Genomic DNA, 18898 nt, shown 5'->3' with positions numbered 1-18898 from the left:
GCTGTGGATGGGCCTCTTGATGATCCACCTGCGTCCGTCAGTGGCCGTCACCCGTTCCCGTGTGCAATTGAGACGCAAGGGACACGGTCGGACAGGGATGAATGCACTTTTCTCTTGCCACGACTGAGTCTCTTCTTTATGACAGTCTCGGGTATCTAAGCAGCCTCCTGTATCTCGGCTGGCGGCTTAGGTTTCTTCTTCTTCTTCGGTTTCACCACGGCCTCTCCAGCCTCACCGTTGCCCTCTCCGTTCTGACCGCCCTCATCGGCTGGTACAGCAGGCTTCTTCTTCTTCTTCTTGACCCTGGTCACAACGGCCTCATCGGCCTCGCCCGCCTCACCTGGGACGGCTTTTGGCTTCGCCGCCTTCTTCTTCTTCTTGACCACCGTTCCTTCCACCCCTTGAGCCACATGTATCCTCTCATTCGCCCTCTGCATCTCTAGGCGCAACCGCTCGACTTCCTTCATCGCTTGGACCATCTCCGCCTCCTCCCTCTTCTGTCTTTCAAAGTCATACCCACCGTCAGCGTTCTCTCCATCCTCACCACCACCTTCGAGGCTCAGACTCCCAAGATTACTTGAGTCGACTTGAAGGAGCGACTGCTTAATCTTCTTGACACGCGCCTTGGCTAGGCTATCCGAGTTGTTGGCCTCCGAGTCGTAGTTGCGCGGTGTAGACACGCCACTGCCACCAAGGTTCTCGTCTTGGGCAACGACAATCCTCTGGCGTGGCTTTGGCCTAGGCGCAAATTGTCTTGGTGATGTTAGCGCGGGTGCGTTATCGACACTACCTAAGTCAAGCTGCATGATAGGTATGGCGTCAATGTCGAGGTCGGGGCCGTTCTCGTTTTGCAAGATGCTGTGTATGGGGGTCGACGTGCCGGTGCGACTAGAAGGTTCGCCGATGTAGAAAGGGTCGTCCTTGTTTCTCTCGGCGCGCTCGGCCTTTCGTCTCGCTAGGATATCGGCATCCAGATAACTCTCCTCGCTTGCCTGGTACGAAGTAACAACTTCCTCAGGAGTATCGGCCAGTCGGTTGATTGCCGGCTCACTGGACGAGATGTTTGCAGCCGGTGGCTTTTGGTGGTAGTAGACTTCAAATTCATCCTCGTCTTCCGCCCCGAGGTGAAGGTCGTCTGCCAATGACAAGAGATTGGCCAGATGAGGATGGATCGGCTCGTCTAGGTCGAGACCTTGTGGCAGGGGGACGTTTGACTGCGCAGCAGGCGCCACAGAGTTCAGTTCCCACCCGGTGAACAGAGACGGGATAGCCTGGGTGAGTAGGAGCGGTGGGTCTTGCTGAACCTCGTCTGTGGATGCATCCTGCGCGGACACAGCCTCCGAGGTCAGTTTGAGCAGCTCCGTGAACTCAACTGCTCTTTCCTGAACTTCCAAGTTCGGGTGAAGCACGAGAGGCTCCAGCACGTGTATTATCCGTGCCAGGAGCAGTGATGTCTTTGCTTTTCGTTCCGAGGTCCAGAGTTCCAAATCACTGCCTGTGGTTTGAGCGAATATCTTGATAGTTGCTTGAAGGCAAGATGCAAGGACATCCGGGTCCTTTGCGCGTGGCATCAGCTGCAGCAGAAATCCTAGCGTATCTTCGGACGACAGCAGCTGGTCGGAATACTCGCCCACGATCCATGCCACAGGTCTCAACGCTCCAGACGTAATCGGTTGTGCGGAGGAACTGCAAAGTTGGCGCAGGATCAATTCGGCAGCGCCAACTACAATTTGTCGAATGGCCATCACCTTCACTGCCACGCTTCTCAATTCGTCTCCGATCTTTGCTGAAACGTCTCCAGATGACGATTTGGAGTTTGTTGCAACTTGGTCCGCTGCCTCATTTGACGGCCCGGGAACAGGAGCCATCCGTGCAAGTTGCGTCAAGATATCGATGTACCATTCGAAGTCGACGAGGTTGCTATAATTGTCATGAGAGCACATTGTCAATATCCTATTAATGACGTCGACTTTGTAATCGTCCGGTAGCGGCGGCGCCTGGTCGATTTCGTGTTCTGCCAGATCAATGTTGACCTCCGCGTCGGCGTCCGAATCAGAATTGCCTTCCTGTCTCTGAGCAGCTGACCTGCCAGCCGAGGAGGAGCTTTTCAATTGCCTCATCAGCCGGCCGACGATGGACATCAGGTTGTCGCTGCTGACCATGCCCTGCACTAGATTCAGAGCCTGAACGCGTATTGTGATATCAGGGTTGTCTATGCACTCCATGATAACATCTTCCTGTTGCGCTACCATGAACGGATGTGTGACCACGATTTTGTTGAATGCAAGCAAAGCAACATATTTGACTGTTTGGTACTGTTAGATCAACCGTTTCTTAGCAAGGGTCCTTCGTTTCTTACGGTTCGGGTCTCCATCAACCATTATCATCCCACGAAGCTTGGTAACACACAGTGACGCGATCTCCTCGCTACCTGAAACATCGTCGTCGCTCCCAAGAATGCCTCCTTGGATGATGCCATTGATACATTCATATAGTAATGACATGGCTGGCGTTGTTCGTATGAGGTCTGTCAGAGGAGGTAATAGCTTACGAACCAGCCGTGGCTCAAGTGGCGTCAAAGTAGCAAACTATGGTCATTTAGCATTCAATTCCACGATCTTTTGCAGGTAATTCTCACCAGCTTGATTAACTTTATAGCCATCCAGTTGTTGCCACCGTCCACGAGAAGCTCAAAAAGCCTCGGGGCGAGGGGCAAGAAGTCATGGGGCCGCCTCCATCCAAGCTCACAAACGACATTGACGATGGCGGCCGTGACACTCGGGTCTTCATCCTGTGCCATAAGACGTTCCTTGATCTTCGGCCATGCTGCCCTCAGAGTTTCGGGGTATACAAGGGCGAGTCTGTACAATGTGACTATTGTTTTCTTTCTTATTGAGGGATTCGTGTGTGTCAGTCGCGGAAGAAGGTCGGCCAGAGTCGAGAGCGCCAACGACGGCGTAATGAAGTGAGGCAAGGCGTGTATCGGTAGGGATATCGTATTTGTGGTACCGGAGGTGAGGTCCTGCAAAGACACGGATCAGTCGTACGGCACATCTTGCTGGAGAGACTGGACTCGGCGCAGACCTTCTTCAAGAGATTCGTGGCCAACATGAGGACCTCGGTGTCTGGACGGTAGCTCTGGACTGCGCCTAGGTATCCAATACGCTTCTGGTGGTGCTTGGGAGAGGACATGACCTCAAGGACGTTGAAGGAGGCCCAGGACATGTCGTGACCCATCATCTCGAGGTATATAAGCTTGAGCAAGGCGGTGGCCTTGATGTCTATCTCGATCGTTAGACCTCTGCGAGCAGCAACCAACCTAGAGACTTCATAGACTGACCCATGTCCTGGCCGCGGATCTCTGCGCGGCATTCTTTCAGGCAATTCTGGATGTATTCCTTCTCGTGGCCCTTGTGATTCCGCAAGCCTCGGATGAGGTCGTAGAGGGATTTCTCGAACCTGCGATGGTTTCAGCGGGTATGTTCTCCCATTTTTATACCTGTAGCCCAGCGGCTTTGCGTACATCTTGCCTAAATCACGGCGCGACCACGCCCGTCAAGCTGTCACGGCTGGTAGGGAGGGAGGAGGAGGAGGAGGAGGGAGGAGATAATCGGGCTCAGCGCGTGAGACAAGACAGACAGTGACGCATCCCTCCTTTTGGCATGTTGCACAGTCCCTGTCAGCCCAAGTTGTCGTTGTGGATTTTGGGCTGGCCTGTGAGGTATGCGTGGCGTTGTGTGTACAAGTATTGGGTGTTGTCCGAGAGCTGTCTGCTGGTCGTGGTCGTGACAGTTACTATGGCTTGTCTTGGGCTCGCTTCCGCCTAGCAGCACATCATCGGTCGGTCTGTAGCTGCCCCACGTAATGAGTGCCGGGCGGTAGACGGCGCTATCGGCAGGGTAACCAGGTACCCAGGTACCTTGGTAGCTTCGCTTACCTCCCCTAGCCACACTGTGCCGCGGCAAACATTACAGGATTACATGCACAGGGAAGCTCTCCTGTCCCTGCCTCCGATCAGCACAAGCGCGTGCGTACAGTGACAGCTTCGGTCCCCACAGCTTCATCCTCTCTGTCCATCCATCAGCCGACCACATCTGGACAGAGATTCCGTCAAAGTATTGCCTTCTCAAACCGCACAGCAACCGTGCCCGTCATTTGGCAGCTTGACCGATCAATTGCATTGCTAGATAATTCATAATGGCCCCTTCGCTCCTCCATCCTCCCAGCCACTTGTCGCCAGCGCAAGCTCTCGAGCTATCGCAACGCGCTCCTGCAATCCTCCAGAACTCGCCGCGCACGATCTCGTCCTCGCCGTTGGCGTCCTTGTTCTCGGCACCAGAGAACACCGAGCTATGGATCACCGTCGAGAACCTGCTGCTCTCATGCCTGCGCACAGGTGACGAGAAGGCGGCCCACGAGTGCTTCGAGAGACTAATTCTGAGATTCGGCGACGACAATGAGCGCATAATGGCCTTCAGGGGGCTCTTGAAAGAAGCAGATGCTCCCGACAACGCCGCGCTAGAGAAGGTGTTGAAAGAATATGACGACATCTTGGCCAAGAACGAGACCAATATTGTCAGTGGTCCCGAGTTTTGCTGTTCGTGAACCGTGCAAGACTGACTTTATGCCTGCAGCCCATCACGAAACGACGCATCGCATTGCTCCGCACGCTTGGCCGGCCCGCTGATGCTGTATCTGGCCTTTCCGCCCTGCTGGACTTCTGCCCCGTCGACGCCGAATCCTGGGCAGAGCTGGCGGACATATATTGCTCCCAGGGGATGTATGCGCAGGCTATCTACGCCCTTGAGGAAGTCCTAGTGCTGGCTCCCAATGCCTGGAATGTTGGTGCACGCACGCCCGTGTCTGATCACGAACAAACGCTGATGATTTGCGGCAGATCCATGCTCGTCTTGGCGAGGTCGAGTACATGGCATCGACATCTTCGGGTGCCGACGAAGCTACTTCGCGCAAGTGTCTCGCAGAGTCATTAAAGCGGTTCTGCCGAAGCATTGAACTTTGTGACGACTACCTCCGCGGATACTATGGGCTGAAGCTGGTAAGAAGCTTGAATTGACAGAACCTCTTGCACGGTCTGTATTGACGAATTCCAGGTCACTTCGAAGTTGCTGGACTCGGCAGCAAAGCCTGGCAAACAACCAGACCCAGAGGATTTCGCAATTCCGCCTACTGCCACCATTGAGAAACTCAATGAAAAGAGTACTGCTAAATTATCTGAAATTGTGCGCCGCAGTACGGCAAAGGAGAGAGGCTGGACCGGATTTGAAGAAGCTGAGGTCGAGGCGGCCCGCGAGCTTCTCTCCAAAGAATCTTCAGGCATCGTCAGATGAATGCAGCTCTTGCCAGCACAGCTTACACGGGGTAATTTCTATGAGGCACCGATGTCTCTGTGTCTGGATCTCACCGTTTGTGAGTCACACGGAGCACGAGCATGTCAGTGCTGTCCGAGCAGATTAGGACCAGTCAAAGGGCACTTGGGCCACTATTGGTGCATGGCAACATCAACTTGCATGACCGGTGGATACTCAGCTTTGCGAGCTGGGCAATGCCATGGCACGTGGCGCCAGTCGAAACCGGCATAAGCAGTCCGAAGGAACGCAAGGAGGCGGTACCAAAACCTTTGATGCTCGTGGCACAAGCTCATCTGAAAGTACGCCCAGTCAAGATGCGGTTATTTGATCAAGATGGGTTGCAAGCGAGGCAGCTCGGCTGGAGCTCCGGATCTTCTTCAAGACACAGGGAACAAGCTTGAGCCAAAGCCGTTCGCCCGCCCTCGATTGACCTGATCCCTTGCATCTCGTCCGTTGCCGTCAGCGTCCCGTCAAGCGGCAATGCAACCATGAGGTTGGACTACTGTGAGGTATCGCAATGCGGCTCCCCGGCAGCGTGTGATATGTTCGGCTGTGCCTTGCGCGCGGTCTAATTAGACAATCCACATTCAAATCTAATGCATACGTGCTTCCCAGGCTATTTGGCATCCTGGAGACTTTGACGCAACTGCGAGTGGCAATGGAGGATCGCAGACGAGACTAAGAGATTTATTTGCATAAGTGTGGCTGCAAGCTTGCATTGTCATCATCCCACCGCCTTTTGGCTGCGCGGAGGAATCGGGCCTTCGGACAACCATCTCGCACTAAGAAGCGTGAAACAAACACGGACAAGATGTTCGACTTATTTTGGCGGCATAACTTGGTACAAGTTCTGGCCCAATTCGCGATGCTGCTGTGTCCTCGTGCCCTGTCAAATACTGACATGATGCGCATGCACCTGCAGGGCTTCCGCTTCTGGCCGCGCCCGAGCATATCATTGTCCTAAGCTGCGTCAACATGCAGGAAGGATTTGCCCCGGCAACTGCGGTGGCACTGCCTCTACACAGGCTGCGAGGGGCTAGACCAGGGCATCCACAACAGCTTCAGGACCTGCTCAAACGCTGGTTGCTTAGCAAGACCGAAGAAGAACAGACAGGTAAACGAACAGATGTCTAGCCCAGAGCTCGGGGCTGTGCGCAAAATGCGACCTGGTAGTCTAGGCCTCGGGATCTGGCTAGCGCGATGGGTACGCCCGGTGTCCATTTCACACCGTTGTAACGGTTCTCGTGCGGCAGACTGGCAGAGAGCATGGCGCCTCCTACCGAAAGCTCGGCTTACACGGGAGCTCGAGTCCGTTGTTATTGGAGAAGAGGTCAGCCGACTCATCTGTATTGCCAGTCTGATGGCGCGCCCTTCTCCCATTCCCTTGGGGCAACATGTCCCTACCGATGTTTGGAGGCTTTCCCTCTGCGGGTATCCGCCCCGAGTTGACATGTTTCTCATGGCGATACTGCTGCCTCATCCCATCAATCATTTCGGGAGGCTAGGAAGGAAGCGCAAAGGGTGGGGCGGCTTTAATGCCTCGCCGATCTGAGCGGACCCATCCGAAGACGAGGGGTCGACGTTTCTCGAGCCTCTTCTAAGAAGTTCTAGCCTGACCGTTGGGCAACCACATGGACGCCAGCAGCTTGACAGACCGGCCACCTGACTCGAAGTCTACCGTCGTTGGGCCTTGACCATTATCGTCGGTGCCGGATCGTATGACGCAGAAGAAGTGAAGGGGTGCAAGATCTCTGATAAGTTGTACCCTGTCTAGAGGGCAGGGACATCACACAAAGACCTCCAGAATCTCCCCTTGGGCCAGCTTAGGCGCCCCTCCCTTGGCTCCCTGCGTCCGCTGTGGGATTGGAGCAAATACCCTGGGGCGTAGGAACACAGCAGTTGCTCCAGTTCCTAGTGCTCGAGCCAACACACTGCCTCGGGCCGCAGCAGGGTGTTCTTTTCCTCGTTTGAGACCAAGAGCCAGGGGACAGCATTCCCGCCTAAAATCAGCTTGTGAATAAACTTGTACGTGCCCAAGACAAGTCCCGGCCAAGGCCTAGTTGGTACTTCGGGAGTTCCTCACCGCAACCCCAGCTGAACGCAACCCACTCCGCCCGTTTCTTGTTCGAGCCCAACGTTGTTTTGACGCTCGTCCTGACCAGGTCAGCCCGGCCAGAACCTGGCCGTTTTGCACGAAAAAAACGCTGTGCAGGGAGATCTTTCTGTCGCACCTGAGCGGACTTACACGACAAACCTGGGCAATACCCACCCACTCATCACGCCTCCGTCACTCGCCCCAAAAACACTCGCACACGCACACGCACACGCATTCTCCCACACACCACCACCCCAATATACACAGCCTTTCTGCCTCTCACTTGCCCCTGCGTACAGCTCCAGCGCCATCATCTCGTGACGGCCCCGAACCACAGCTTACGCTGTCAGGCAGTGCGCCTACACACCGGTCTATTATCATTACACAGCACCCTGGTCTACCGCATCGCGTCCTGCGGGGTTATTTCTTGTACACAGCAGACGCTGTCGCCGCCCCCCACCCCCCCCCTCGCGAATCCTGTCGCCACGATATCGGCTGGGTGTCATTCCAGCTGCACCAGACCAGGGCACTAGCTTGCAGCCGCAGTCCAAGGGAGAGCACCTTTGCTCCGGCCATCTCTTTGCAGATTGTCCGGTGCAAAGGGTTTCACTCCAACACCATTTTCCAAATGTCGTCCCGGTGAGCCATCCTCTTCTGATCTCTTTGCGACTCCGCGCGCCGGCGGCTGTCTCGAACCAAGAACTCGGACTCCTTCGCAAGGCTCTGCCTTCTCGGCCCCTCCGCCCTCTGGGGTTTCCCGTGAGCTGACTCTGTTGCCGCTCTCTCATAATTACAGAGAAAGAAGGACGACAATTACTGTAGATCACCCAACGTCATCCTCCATTACAGACGGAGAGGACGAGCAATACAGCACCGAGCAGAGCGACTCTCAGGCGGACGAGGCGGAGTGGTCGCAGGACGACGACATAGACCCTAGCGACTCGGCTTCCGCGGCGGCAGACTACCACCCTCAACCCCAGCGACCTCACAGTCGGGGTGCTGCGCGCAACCCTCCGCGCCAGCACAGCATTCCCCGACAGCAAAGGTTCTTCAGAGCGGCGCCGCCGCAACCACCACCGCCACCGGATCACATGCAAACCATGAGCAACGATACATATGAAGAATCGATGTACAGCTCGCGAGGCGGCCCCTTTGCGCCTCCTCACCCGGGATATTATGGAGCGAGGGGTGGTTTCCCAGGGCCTCAGAGCATCGCTAGCGGATACGGACCCGCGCATCATGGCTACGGAGGGCAGATGGTGCCATTTGCCTCGAATCCCTTCAGTCCGATGGCGCCTGGGGGAGCTGCCGGCTACTTCCCGGAGCAGCGGCCGTACGACATGATGCCTTATCAGCAACCCGGATTCTTTGGCGGTGCTGGCCCCGTTGCTGCCCCGAGCTACGGCATGCCGCCACACCACGTTGCGCAATACATGTACTCATCGCCGCCGCCTCCCCCTACCGAAGCGCCGGGCCCGCCCAAGACTCCAGCGCCGGCAGAGGAGAAACCAAACCCTCAAATGGTGCAAATGAAGCAGCAATTAGAGCTCCTGCAGGCGGAACGCAAGCAACAGGAGGAGTCGAAAAAACAGGCTGACATGGAGAAGAAAATTAGGGAGGACGCCGAGCGCGCCTTCAAGATCCGGATGGAGGAGATGCAGCGGGCGCAGGAAGAGGCCAAGAAGGAGATCGAGCTTGCCAAAATCGCAGCCGAGAGAGCCGCCCGGGAGCGCATCGAGGAAGAGCGCAAGGCCGAGGCCGAGCGCCAGAGGCAGCACGCAGAGATGATGGCCAAGGCCGAACGTGACGCCAGGGACCGTATCGAGAAGGAGAGGAAAGAGGAAGCTGAGCGCGCGCGCCAGCATGCCGAGGCCATGGCAAAGGCCGAGCGCGATGCTAAGGAAAAATACGAGGCTGCTCTGAAGGCCGAGGAGGAACGCAAGGCACAACAGGAGGAAGAGCGGAAGAGGGCGGAAGAAGCGGCCAAACTCAGGTACGAGGCCGAAGCGAAAGCCAAAGAAGAGGCGCAGAAGCTGGCCGAGAAGCAAGCGGCAGAGGAGGCTGAGCGGAAGAAGTTGTTCGAGGAGGAGATGAGAGTCAAGGCGGAGAAGGATCTCCGTGACAAAATCGCGGCCGACAAGAAGGCGGAGGAAGAGAGGAAGACAGCGGAAGAAGCGGCCAAGCTCAGATACGAGAATGAGGCGCGACTGAAATTCGAGAAGGAGCGCCTCGACGCGGAAGAGGCCAAGAACAAGGAGGAGGCCGCCAAGAAAGCTCAAGAAGATCTCCTTAAGAAGATCGAGGAGGAGACCAAAATCAAGGTGGCCGAAGAAGCAAAGAAGGCGGCCGGCGACGACAAGGAGCCCATCAAGTTTAAGGACGCCGTAGGGAGGAAGTTCAACTTCCCCTGGAATCTTTGCGCAACGTGGACTGTACGTACACCACCCCTGACCTCCCATCGCCCCCTCCCCCCTGAAGACGTATTTAATTAACCCCATTTTCTCCTAGAGCATGGAAGATCTCATCAAGCAAGCCTTCACGCACGTCGAGGTTATTGGCCATCATGTGCAAGAAGGCCGCTACGACCTGATAGGGCCCGACGGCGAGATCATCCTCCCCGTGGTCTGGGACAAGACGATCCAGCCGGGCTGGCAGATCAACATGCGCATGTGGCCAGGGACAGACAAGGCCCCGATGCCAGGTCCGCACCCTGGCCAGCACATGACGGCGGAGCAATACCGGGCTCATATGATGCGGCAGCAAGCGATTCGCCAGGCTCAGGCCGCGGGGCGCGGCGGGGGCGGACACGCGCACGCACACGGTCACCACGGCGCCGGACGTGCCGCGCCTATGAGACCGCCTGGCTTCACTGGGATGCCATTTGGAGGGAATCCCCCGCCGCCGCCCGGGATGGGCCCGTTCAGGCCGCCGGGTGGCGAGGGCCGGCCGCCTATGGTGGAGGTTGTCGACGCACGGCCGAAGAAGGACAAAGGCAAAAAGTCGAAGAAGGCGTTGGGTTTCTTTTCCGGTACCAAACCTAAGAAGAGCTCGAGTTCAAAGAAGTTTGTCTATACTGACCCTGTTGGGTATTCCATATAAACTGACGGAACGAGTGGCAGGCATCATTAGGGGAGGATTTCCTTCTTCAGCAACACTATTCCTGGGTTCTGGCCAGACCTCCTGGCTGGCTTTTTTTGGTTGGACATTTGCGCTTTTTCTCAGCCTTTTACCCAGCGATACCTTTTTGATTACAGCATATCTTTTCTTTTTCTCCCTTCCCCGCCATTTTAACATTTATGCAAACTCTTTTGGGCCGACTTGCAGGCATTCTCGATCAACGTATGGGGTAATGAAGAAACGAAGGACGAGACACGGATGCGGCAACGAGAAGAGACGACGATACCGACGCGACGAGACGACGAGGCGAGGACGCGAGACGAGACGAGACGAGACGAGACGCCACGGCGTGAAGCGAGCTGGAAAGGGAAAGCGGAGTGCGCACGTACACCAGGGAAGGAGGAGAGGCACGGCAGCCTGTTCGCGATGTTACTTATTCTCTTCTTAACCATGACCTCTGGATACCACACTTCTAGCGACGAAAAAAGTTTCCCCTCGGCGCCGTCTGGGCCATTTACCCTATGCTAGCAAGGCGCAACTGAACATGAATGAATGGGGCTGGTCTTTTTTGTTTAAGGCGTGGTGGCTTGGGACCCTGATTGGAGGGTGCCCTCCCACGGCCTTCTATAAGTCTATACAGCGCTTGGATCTATTTGTCTTTTGTCTACGTGCGAGAGTCTGATTAGTTATACACACATATTTGACCGTCTCGCCTTGCTCTTTGAGTGGTGTTGAATCTATGTCATGGGCCGACGGAGCGGCTCGGCGTGGATGCCCTGTTCCGGAAGTGCCCGCTGCTGCATTTGTCGAGTTGAGGCAGCGATGCCCAAGCTCACGGACAACCTCGGGTCCGTTGAATAGTATTGAAAGCAACTGCTGTGCGCAGGCGGGTATCGCACAGCATGCCCCACTGCAATCACCCGTCTGAGTCCCCAAACAATTCCCTCGCCCTCTGCTCAAACGCGTCGACCATCTTGGTGGCCGTCTCGTCGACGACTTTCGACAGCATCATCTGCACAAGCGGGTCGGCGAGGCGCATGGTGAGGTCGAGGTCGACGGTGGACCAGGTGCCGATGCGCTTGACGATGGCGTCCCCGACCGTCCACTTGGTGACCAGGCTCTCGAACGGGCTGCCGGCGGGGGCGCCCTCCTGCTTCCCGCTCAGGGCCTCGATGCTGCGGCCCGGCACGCAGACTATCCTGCTCGTGTACGACTGCGTGATGGGGCCGAAGCCGACGGTGAGCTCGCCCTCGGTGGGCCACGCGCGACCCCCGCCGGTGGCGCCGTCTGCGCCGGGCTGCTTGGACCACGCCGTCACGCGGCTGTGCTGGCAGTAGGGGAGGAAGCTGGAGTATGCGTCCACGTCGACTATGAGGTCGTAGAGCTTCTCGCGTGGGTACGGGAGGGTGCGGGAGACGTTGATGGTCAGGGGCTTGTTGGCTTGGAAGACGGAGTCGAGGAAGGTCCGGCGTGGGGTGAGGATCGGAGGGTTGTGGCGGGCGAGCAAGGCCCTGCTGGCCAGCTTGAGAGGGCCAGGACCCTTGGCAGCCATCGCGAAAGGAGAGATCGAGGCGTGTTGTTATTGTGCGACCATGGTAAATGAAGTTGAGACGGTGGGCCGTGTCTTGCTTCGGGTGGGAAACGGTGACGATGTCAAGACTAAGACTTGGACTAAGACTTTCTTGAGATTACCGTCGGTTCCGACCTCGGCATTCGGCCAGGTCCATTTTAGGCCCCACCTCTCAGCTTGGGCCACATTTTTTCCAGGGAGGCTCCATAGCGCGCCGGCATCAAAAAGCCTGCTGAAAATTTCAACATCACTTTCACTTGACCCTCGCAACCACCTCACCCGCGGCAGCAAGACTCGTGCTCTTGCAACACCATGCTGTGTCGCTCCCACGTCCGGCCAGACCGTCTTCGATAGCACTCGAGGAGTGAGCAGAAATCCTCACGGCCAGCAGCCATGGCCGCAGCACCAGAGGTCGCAGCACAGGCGGCTCCTCCTCCATCAGAGCCTCAGGTTAGGGCTGTTGATGCGCAGGAGAAGCTTGCCGAGGACGTGTCGGCCCTCACAGTCACTGGCAATGAGGCCCTTCCACCGCACCGTTCCCACGACCCCCAGTACAACCAGAAGCGGACCGACCCTTTCCAGTTTGGGTCTCGCTTCCTCGAGGAGGGCGATGACCCCTTCGAGTTCAACGCCTGGGACCACGTGGAGACTGACGACGCGTTCAAGGAGTTCGCCGAGCAGCAGTACGAGCTGCAGCGTCAGTCTCCCGTCTCTGACTTTGACAAGAGTAAGTCAGCTCGCCACGCACACACCACGCGTCTGTCTTCTGCATCCACGGCCTTCTGTGATGATTTACATATCATAGCATAGTTCATCTGACTTCATGATGACTACATTGTACTCGTTATTAGTCTTTCGCTCCCATCTGACTGGCCACATCTACCTTGCACTATTTTTGCCTCATTTCTCTTGGTATCTACGGCCCGCTGACTCCAGCAAACAGAACGCTTCAACTCAGACCCTGCCAAGTGGTGGAACTTGTTCTACAAGAACAACACCGCCAACTTCTTTAAGAACCGCAAGTGGTTGCAGCAGGAGTTCCCCGTGCTTGACAAGGTAACCCAGGACGGTGCCGGCCCCGTCACGCTCCTAGAGATAGGAGCTGGCGCCGGCAACACAGCGTTCCCAATCCTGGCGCAGAACAAGAACCCTCAGCTCAAGGTCAACGCCTGTGACTTCTCCAAGAAGGCCGTCGAGGTCATGCGCTCCCACGAGGGCTATGACACCGGGCACATGCAGGCTGACGTGTGGGACGTCGCCTCGGACGAGCTCCCTCCCGGGCTGGAGGAGGGATCGGTAGACGTCGCACTTCTCGTCTTCATCTTCTCTGCATTGTCCCCGTTGCAGTGGAAGAAGGCGGTCGAGAACGTGCACCGGCTGCTCAAGCCAGGCGGCGAGGTCTGCTTCCGTGACTATGGAAGAGGAGACCTTGCACAGGTCCGGTTCAAGAAGGGCCGCTACCTCGAGGAGAACTTCTACATCCGTGGCGACGGGACCCGCGTATACTTCTTCGAGAAGGACGAGCTGGCTTCCATATGGACCGGCGAGAAGTTCAGTTCCGAAGAGGAGAATAAGGAGGACGCGGAGAAGAAGCCGCTTTTCGAGGTGGAAGGCCTTGGCTTTGACCGTCGCATGCTCGTCAACCGTGCCCGCCGTCTAAAGATGTATAGATGCTGGCTGCAGGGTAGATTCATCAAGAAATAGAGTTGTGTTCTGCTACTTTGATGGCCTGACAGCTTTTTTCGCTTCAGGATGCACAATGGCCCCCTTGACTCGCTGCCAAAAGAATATTCATGCAATTTGCTCCTACCATCGCAGCTTCTTAAATGCAAACCATGTACACAACGATGATGATGAATGATGATGTGAGTGTACGAAAATGCAATCAAACTGGCCATCCATCCCTCACAGTCTGCTCTTGCCTCCCTCAACATAGCTGGTCCCCTGCCTGAGCATCTTCTCCGCCTCGGCCACCATCTCCCTCATGATCTCGCCCGCAGGCTGTACCTTCTGAATGGCTCCAGCAACCTGGCCCATCAGGTGCGGCAGGTCGACCTCTTTGCCCTCCTCGATGTCCTGCTCGAGCGGGACGACGCCGCTGTCGCACAGCTCCCGGATGCGGTCCGGCCTCTCGTGCCACTTCCGGATGTACTCATTGGTGCGCATGCGCAGGGGCCGCCCCGACATGACCAGCGTGCGCTCCGTGTCCTCGAACCCGCAGCTGACGACGGCCTCCTTGTGCTCCCTGCTGCACCCGGCCTCGTCGCTCGCCACGAACCGCGTCCCGACCCACACGGCGGCCGCGCCCTGCATCAGGCTGCTCGCGAGCCCCCTGCCGTCCGAGATGCCGCCCGCGGCGACGACGAGGGCCGGCCGGTCCCCGCCCAGCATCGCGGGCCTGTAGCGCGCCGCGACGTCGGCGACGGCGGGGACGAGGATGCTGTTTGCGACGTCGCCCGTGTGCCCGCCGCCCTCGCCGCCCTGCGCGCACACCATGTCCACGCCGAGGTCGAGCGCCTTGGCCGCGTGCTTGGGGTGGCCCACCATGTTCATGACCAGGATGCCCGCGCCGTGCAGCCTGTCGATGATGTGCTTGGGCGGGACCCCGACGGCACTAACAAAAAGCCGCGCGCCCGCCTCGATGGTGATGTCGATCAGCTCGTCCAGCTTGCCGCCCGTGTAGTCGTGGTTGGTCTTGCGGGCGTTCCCGCCCAGCTGCGGGAGGGCCAGGTCCACGCCGAAGGGGAGGTCGGGCCGGCTGAAGTTGGCCTTCATCTCGGCCACGATGTCGCGCAGCTGCTGCGGCGTGTACATGAAGCCGCCGATGACGCCCAGCCCGCCCGCGTTGGACACGGCCGCCGCGAGGCGCCCGCCCGACACGCGCGCCATGCCCGCCAGGATGATGGGGTGCTGGATCCCCAGCAGCGTGGTTATCGGCGTGGTGATGGGCCCGGTTGGCGCCATTGTGGGTGGTGGCGGTAGTCGTCTGAATCAGGTGGAGGCAATCAATTCCCTCAAACAGCCTCGGCTGCCCCTCGAGTTCGCGCGTTGCTGGTGTCGGGCTCGTTTGAGATGTATTCCCACTCTCCACAACAACGGAGTTTACTGGTGTGCAATGGGTACTCGGGGGCTTCAGGTACAGGTTAAAGTACGGGTTGACTACATCACTTTAATAAGTGAGTGCCGGGCAAGTAGCCTATTTGGTTGCTTACTTTCGCCCCTTCTGTCAACTCCCCCCCTCTCCCTCGGGGATCTTTTTTTCAAGAATGCGGAGATCCTGCCGAGGCATCTTCGGGATCGCACCCCACGCCCATCAGATCCGGGGTAGCTAGCTCTGCCGTTTGTACGAGTCCCGCGTTTGGGGAAGGCTATTACTGTAGTAGTGTGGGCCCCCCGGGATCTGACTTGAGTCACTTGTCATGGGCTTCTGCAGCCACACAACTGTTTCAGTCCCTACATGATTTTTGCCCAATCTGGCATGCAGCTCATGGCCCAGGCGGTAGTGCCCAGAGAGGACCAAAAGACTTCACATGTTCTTATGGCCATGACGAACTGCCAGGCCTGCTCGAGGCCCGGCATAAGGATGCCCACAGTCCTCCCAAACCAGCGTGGGTCAGTCACTTCGATTTGCCACTTTGATCAGCAGTCTTGCCGTTGCGAGTATGGCGAGCGAAAGGTAATTGTATGTATTGTATGCAAAGATTGTGTATGATTCGCTGGGAATCGTCTATCGGCGCAACAACTCTAGAAAGCAAAACACCACCGTTTTCTCCAAATTACTACTCAGCGAAAAGACCACTGTCTGTTTTCAGTATCTCACTCCTTTCCAATGATCGCGCCTTTTTTTTTGTCCATCACCTAGGGCACCGAAACCGATTCAAATGCCATTCTCCAGGACCGCCAAAGCACCAGGCTCGCTACAGACGTAGATCACGTCATGGTTGTCCGAGAAGCCGTTGAAGCGAGTGGCAGAGCACTTGGTGTAAGCGCCCATGTCCTCGAAGTACAGCCAGTCACCGACATCCAACGTCTGGTTGAATCGAATGCTTTCGCTGATGCGGTCAATGCCGTCGCAGGTCGGGCCCCAGATGCTGTACTCCATTCCGCCCGCCGTCACAGGTCGGCCAGCATTGGTGTCGTAGTAGTTCTGGCCCCCGGCCTGCAAGACGTGGGCGACCGGGTTCTGGTGGTCGAACATGATGCTGCTGAAATTGCCATAGACGCCATCGTTGACGTACACCATGTAGCTGTTGTCGTCGCCGGGCTGGTTCTCGACGGTTCGCCGCGCAATGATGTTGCAGGCCAGCGTGAACGCTGTCGAGGCGTAGAACCGGCCAGGCTCAGCAATCAGGTTGATACCCGAGTGTGCCGGGAAGTATTCGTCGAGTGCGGCGCGGAGGACACCAGCCATTCCCTCAAAGGTGGAGTCGCTGCAGAAGCCGCCACCCACGTCCAAGGTCTTCATCTCGAAGCCGTAGTCGGTGCCCTGCTGGAAGACGGCGTGCGCGTCTTGCACGGCCTTGAGGAAGGCCCTGGGGTCAGAAGCCCCGGACCCGACGTGGAAGCTCACGCCGACAACGTTCAACCCGAGGTCTCGCGCGGTGCGCAGCAGGCCATCGGTCATGTCCATGGAGGCGCCAAACTTCAGGCTCAACCGGCAGAGGCTGGAAGAATCGTCGGTATGGATACGCAGGAAGAGCTCAGCCTCCGGGAACAGCTTGGCGATCTTGCGCAGCTCGTCGGCGTTGTCAAAGGTCATCTGGCGGACGCCAGCGTTGGCGACGTAGCGGACGTACGAGTTGGTCTTGCACGGCTGGGCGTAGATGACACGCTCAGGGCTGACTCCCAGGTTGAGCACCTGCTCAATCTCCGTCTTGGAAGCGCAGTCGAAGCCTGTGCCCAGGCTGGCCAGGAGGCGCAGCAGCTGGGTGTCCGGGTTGCACTTGACGGCGTAGAAAGGCTTGACGCGCGGGAGGTTGAGCTTCCACCGCAGATGCTGGCGGTAGACCTCGCCGAGGTCAGCAACGAAGAAGGTATCCTCATCGCCAGGCTCGCAGAACTCGTGATCGATGTTCTCGACGCGCTGGCGAAGGGCGTCGCCAATCAGCTGCTTGGGACAGACATGGCTGTAGTGGGCATTGTCGTCATGGTTGAATACAACGCCATGGTCTTTGATGGACTTGGTCGAAAAGATCCGATTATTGATGTAATCAACAGGTGAGATTGTATCGACGAGGGTAATTGCCATAACCATATCCCAGGGCTTGTTTGAGGGACTTCCGCTGCTGGGCCTGACAGACACGCTTTGTGTTCTCGAGTGGTGGTCCGAGTAAAGGATGAACCTTTGTTGTTTGAATGAGTCTCGAGGATCGAGGCGAGTGTTAAGGTGGTCGGAAACGGTAGCAAACTGTTCCCTGGATAGATTGGCGAGGCCTCCGCGACTCTCCCTCCGTAAGAGAGAGGGTCTCTAGAAGACTCTTATTCGGCAGCTTAGATTGGGGGGTGAACTCGGGGTCCGGTCTGTGGTGTGGGAAGTCGAGGAGCGGTAAAGACTCGGGGCCTTTAGTTGACTTCAGCAGGTGGAGGTGGAACAACACAGAGGATGTGGAAGGGCTTCCGATGGGCGAAATCTTGATCAGATACAAAGGCTACGGCCGAGGAAGCCGTCTTAGCGACGAGCCTTTGTAAGACCAAAGGCAGTCCGGACTGGGGGTTGTCTGAGGGGATGGGAGGCCGCTGAGGTATTTTCTCGTCAGTCGTGTGGTCCTTTTCAGTTGCTTCACTGATGTAAGTGCGCGGTGAAGACACGATGGCTGGCTGGGGGGACGGGAGCGGAGAGATGATCTATGAGCGATTTGTAGACGGCCCAGGCGGAATAGGCGGTCGTGTAGATAGATGAGGGCGGCACGTCGCGAGGACTGTAATCGCCTAGGGGCAATGCTTGATGCCTAAGGGGGATCGCGATCGGGCGCAGAGGGCTGTGTTCCCGTTCCTGGACGCAACATACCTGCAGCTGGACAGCGGTGGAGAAGACTGAGTCACCGGCGCGGTTGGTACCGAGAGTGTATAGAAGCTGAGGGGCGAGGTTGGATTGCAGCACAATGTAGTGTCGGGAGGACAAGAAGCTGCAAAGGCTAGGTGGTATAGGGTTGGGCGGGTGAAGTTTTGTGGATGAAGCTGATGCTGATTGTCGTCGGATGATGTGGTAAGAAACCTTATGTGGTGGGGGCGGGAGGGAATTGTCTGGCAGGAAGTGGGTCCTTTCTCCTTGCTTTCTTGCCCTCCACGGTTCGTGGCCGGGTTCGAATTTTCTCAACTGTGGTTGATGTAATAATTGGCAAGAATCAGCCTGTCAGGAGCTGGCGGGGCCTGGGCTACGGCCTGGCTACACCTGGGGCCCCAAACCTTAGCGCGCCACTTGTGTCGGCCAAACAGTCACCAACAACAAGCCAAAGCCTCACTGCGACCACATGGCCCGTCACAGCCAGGGCGCACAGACTACCTGCAGCCATGAACGCCCTTCCCGCTTGAAACCTGGAACCAACCTCTCCTCTGTTTTTCTCAGCCAGACGAGGTCTTATTTAGAGTTCAACGATGTCAACCAAGACAAGAGAGCATCGTACATTGTAGCTCTCTCTTGTTGTATTGATATTTATGTGAGGGCATACGTGTTTTCCGGGACAAGGTGCGTTCCGTGACTGATAGACAGTTGCACCACAGCATTTCGCGCAATTCGGCAGCCTGAGC

General features: G+C 57.1%; 7 protein-coding genes across 7 annotated transcripts; 3 read left to right on the top strand and 4 right to left on the bottom strand.

Annotated features, from left to right (window-relative positions):
- Positions 1–155: 155 nt before the first annotated feature.
- INS49_014619 (uncharacterized protein) lies at positions 156–3525 on the bottom strand (the record flags this gene model as incomplete). The annotated part of the gene is made up of 7 exons (XM_043175309.1): positions 156–2305; positions 2360–2506; positions 2556–2564; positions 2749–3022; positions 3085–3281; positions 3341–3459; positions 3500–3525. 7 exons carry the CDS (start codon positions 3523–3525, stop codon positions 156–158), a joined length of 2922 nt encoding a protein of 973 aa, XP_043020266.1.
- Positions 3526–4197: 672 nt separating this feature from the next.
- INS49_014618 (uncharacterized protein) lies at positions 4198–5348 on the top strand (the record flags this gene model as incomplete). The annotated part of the gene is made up of 4 exons (XM_043175308.1): positions 4198–4575; positions 4635–4841; positions 4898–5056; positions 5112–5348. 4 exons carry the CDS (start codon positions 4198–4200, stop codon positions 5346–5348), a joined length of 981 nt encoding a protein of 326 aa, XP_043020265.1.
- A 2744-nt stretch (positions 5349–8092) lies between these two features.
- INS49_014617 (uncharacterized protein) lies at positions 8093–10563 on the top strand (the record flags this gene model as incomplete). Its single annotated transcript, XM_043175307.1, has 3 exons — positions 8093–8103; positions 8261–9896; positions 9973–10563. 3 exons carry the CDS (start codon positions 8093–8095, stop codon positions 10561–10563), a joined length of 2238 nt encoding a protein of 745 aa, XP_043020264.1.
- A 934-nt stretch (positions 10564–11497) lies between these two features.
- INS49_014616 (uncharacterized protein) lies at positions 11498–12133 on the bottom strand (the record flags this gene model as incomplete). The annotated part of the gene is made up of 1 exon (XM_043175306.1): positions 11498–12133. The coding sequence occupies one exon, from the start codon at positions 12131–12133 to the stop codon at positions 11498–11500; it is 636 nt and encodes a 211-aa protein (XP_043020263.1).
- A 411-nt stretch (positions 12134–12544) lies between these two features.
- Positions 12545–13855, top strand: INS49_014615 (uncharacterized protein; the record flags this gene model as incomplete). The annotated part of the gene is made up of 2 exons (XM_043175305.1): positions 12545–12878; positions 13095–13855. 2 exons carry the CDS (start codon positions 12545–12547, stop codon positions 13853–13855), a joined length of 1095 nt encoding a protein of 364 aa, XP_043020262.1.
- Positions 13856–14056: 201 nt separating this feature from the next.
- INS49_014614 (uncharacterized protein) lies at positions 14057–15115 on the bottom strand (the record flags this gene model as incomplete). Its single annotated transcript, XM_043175304.1, has 1 exon — positions 14057–15115. One exon carries the CDS (start codon positions 15113–15115, stop codon positions 14057–14059), a length of 1059 nt encoding a protein of 352 aa, XP_043020261.1.
- Positions 15116–16028: 913 nt separating this feature from the next.
- INS49_014613 (uncharacterized protein) lies at positions 16029–17399 on the bottom strand (the record flags this gene model as incomplete). The annotated part of the gene is made up of 1 exon (XM_043175303.1): positions 16029–17399. One exon carries the CDS (start codon positions 17397–17399, stop codon positions 16029–16031), a length of 1371 nt encoding a protein of 456 aa, XP_043020260.1.
- Between the last annotated feature and the right edge of the window lie 1499 nt (positions 17400–18898).

Source organism: Diaporthe citri, assembly GCF_014595645.1.
Source record: "Diaporthe citri strain NFHF-8-4 chromosome Unknown scaffold_8, whole genome shotgun sequence".
Classification (NCBI taxonomy): domain Eukaryota; kingdom Fungi; phylum Ascomycota; class Sordariomycetes; order Diaporthales; family Diaporthaceae; genus Diaporthe; species Diaporthe citri.
Note: the sequence above shows the minus strand (reverse complement) of the source record. Positions and strands in the feature narration are given on the sequence as shown.